We start from the raw sequence: 2,130 nt of genomic DNA, 5'->3' as shown, positions 1-2,130 counted from the left end.
ACTAAGAGTGAGTATTCAATGTCAAATGGTTGAAAGTTATCTTTAAACAAATATTGCCTTTTAAATTACCCTAGATTAATAAAAAAAAAATTGTTTTTAAAGGTTGATTACATTAGATGATGATTTTTTAAATGATTAAATAAAAGGGAAATCTTTTTAAATTAGATCAAACAAAATGTTATAGCATGCACACGAGAGTTAAGTGCATAAATTAGATTTTTTCCTTTTCGGTTCCAAGATTTTGTCTAATCCGAATCGACCAGAGTCGTACCCCTGGTTTTGGTGAGTGAGTCTCCCAGCGAAATTATTCTACATACACAATAACTCGAACTCGAGACTTACTTAAGCGTTCATTGTCAAACGAATAATTGTTATCTCTAAAGGTTTTGAGTTTGAACAGTAACAATTACAGGATATTTAAGTGTTTATTATCAAATGATTTATAATCTTTAAAACAAATAGTACCACTTATAATCATGATTAATAAAAAAATTGCTCTCAAATCTCTAAAGAAAGAGAGGAATTAAAAAACAAAAAACCCTGAAATAGGTATATGGTTAAATACTTTGTATAGTGAGTGTAATGGCGACCAGCTGGAATGGGACGTATATGGAAAATCCGTGTCCACCCCACATACCTAATCAACACTCATGAAGGAGATTGCAATGCTTTCTCACCTTTTTCTTTTTCCTTTTAATTAATTAATTTTCCAATTTCCACCATATTTTCTTCTATAAATTCCCTTCTCGTTTCACTCAAAAACCTCTTCCAGTTTTCCTCTCTCCCCCCTTGTAGAAATCTAGCTTTTTTATTCTTTCTTCTTGGTTTTCCTTTCCCTTTGTAGAGATGAAGCTCTGGTTCATCACTGTTTTTCATTCTTAGATTTGGTCTCATGGTGTAAATCTTGATGTTTGAGATTCATGTCTCCAGTCGTGAGTGAAATACTCCGTTCGGAGTTTATGATAAATTCCTCCCTTAGACGCAGGACCCATCTTGTTCAATCTTTCTCAGTTGTTTTCCTCTACTGGTTCTATGTTTTCTCATAAATAATCTCTCTGAATCCTTCATATTACTACTATTATCACAAATAATAATCGAATAACTCTCTACAATTAGTATCTTATTATTGTTATTTTTTTCAAGATCTAAGCTGCGATTTTGGTGTAAAAAAAATATGGCTTCGTCTAGTGGAAACTCCAATTCCTCAGGTTTCATGGTGCCGTCGGGATCTGAAGAAGACTTGCATCAGTTGATGGATCAAAGGAAAAGAAAGAGAATGGAATCCAACAGAGAATCAGCAAGGAGGTCGAGGATGAGGAAACAAAAGCACTTAGATGATTTAACGGCCCAAGTTACGCAGTTAGCCGAAGATAATAACCAGATCCTCACAAGCATCGCCTTCACCACCCAACACTATCTGAACATCGAGGCTGAGAACTCGGTCCTGAGGGCTCAGATGATGGAGCTGAGTCAAAGACTCGGCTCACTCAACGAGATCCTCCGTTTTCTCAACAATGGGGCGTATGAAACAAGTGATGAAAGCTTCACCAACCCTTTTAATATCCATCATCTTAACCAACCCATCACGGCCTCTGCAGATTTGATGTTCGAATACTAAAATTTCATGGTGTTGGTTGTCTCGTATTCTCTTTCTTTAACTAGTAAAATGTTATTTAGTGTCGTCGGCACCAACGGGTAGGTGGTGTAAAAGAATTGGCAGCCAAGGGATTTTAAACATGGGGTTTCGAATTTAAAATATGACACAGGTGTTATGCATGCATGTGGCCTTCTTTATTATGTAGTATTAATTAATTTACTTCATTGGTTTGTTGTCTTCTTCTTCCTTGAAACAATCATTCATTATGACGCCTTTTGTTCTTTTGGGTGAAGAAATAGTGGCACAGAAAAGGCACCATTGTTGCTTGTTCATCAAATCCATTTTATTCAAACTTGAACTTTTTATTTTATTTTATACCGTCAATTTTGATTTCATTTTGAAATTTAATTTTATTAATTCGATTTGATTTGATTATAAAAAATAATAATTTAAATCTGTTCAATTTATTTGAAATAATAAATTTAAATGTAAAATGATTTAAATAAATAATATAAAATAGATATTATTGATGT

The 2,130-nt window shown here is 33.6% G+C and overlaps 1 protein-coding gene across 1 annotated transcript; it reads left to right on the top strand.

Moving 5' to 3' along the window:
- The first annotated feature begins 760 nt into the window (after positions 1-760).
- LOC120169095 (bZIP transcription factor 44-like) lies at positions 761-1,835 on the top strand. Its single transcript, XM_039177317.1, has one exon. It carries the CDS (start codon positions 1,175-1,177, stop codon positions 1,616-1,618), a length of 444 nt encoding a protein of 147 aa, XP_039033248.1. The 5' UTR covers positions 761-1,174; the 3' UTR covers positions 1,619-1,835.
- The last annotated feature ends 295 nt before the right edge of the window (positions 1,836-2,130 follow it).

The sequence above is a fragment of the Hibiscus syriacus genome, unplaced genomic scaffold (assembly GCF_006381635.1).
Source record: "Hibiscus syriacus cultivar Baekdansim isolate YM2019G1 unplaced genomic scaffold, ASM638163v2 tig00111745_pilon, whole genome shotgun sequence".
NCBI lineage: Eukaryota > Viridiplantae > Streptophyta > Magnoliopsida > Malvales > Malvaceae > Hibiscus > Hibiscus syriacus.
This window is presented reverse-complemented; position numbering and strand designations above follow the sequence as displayed.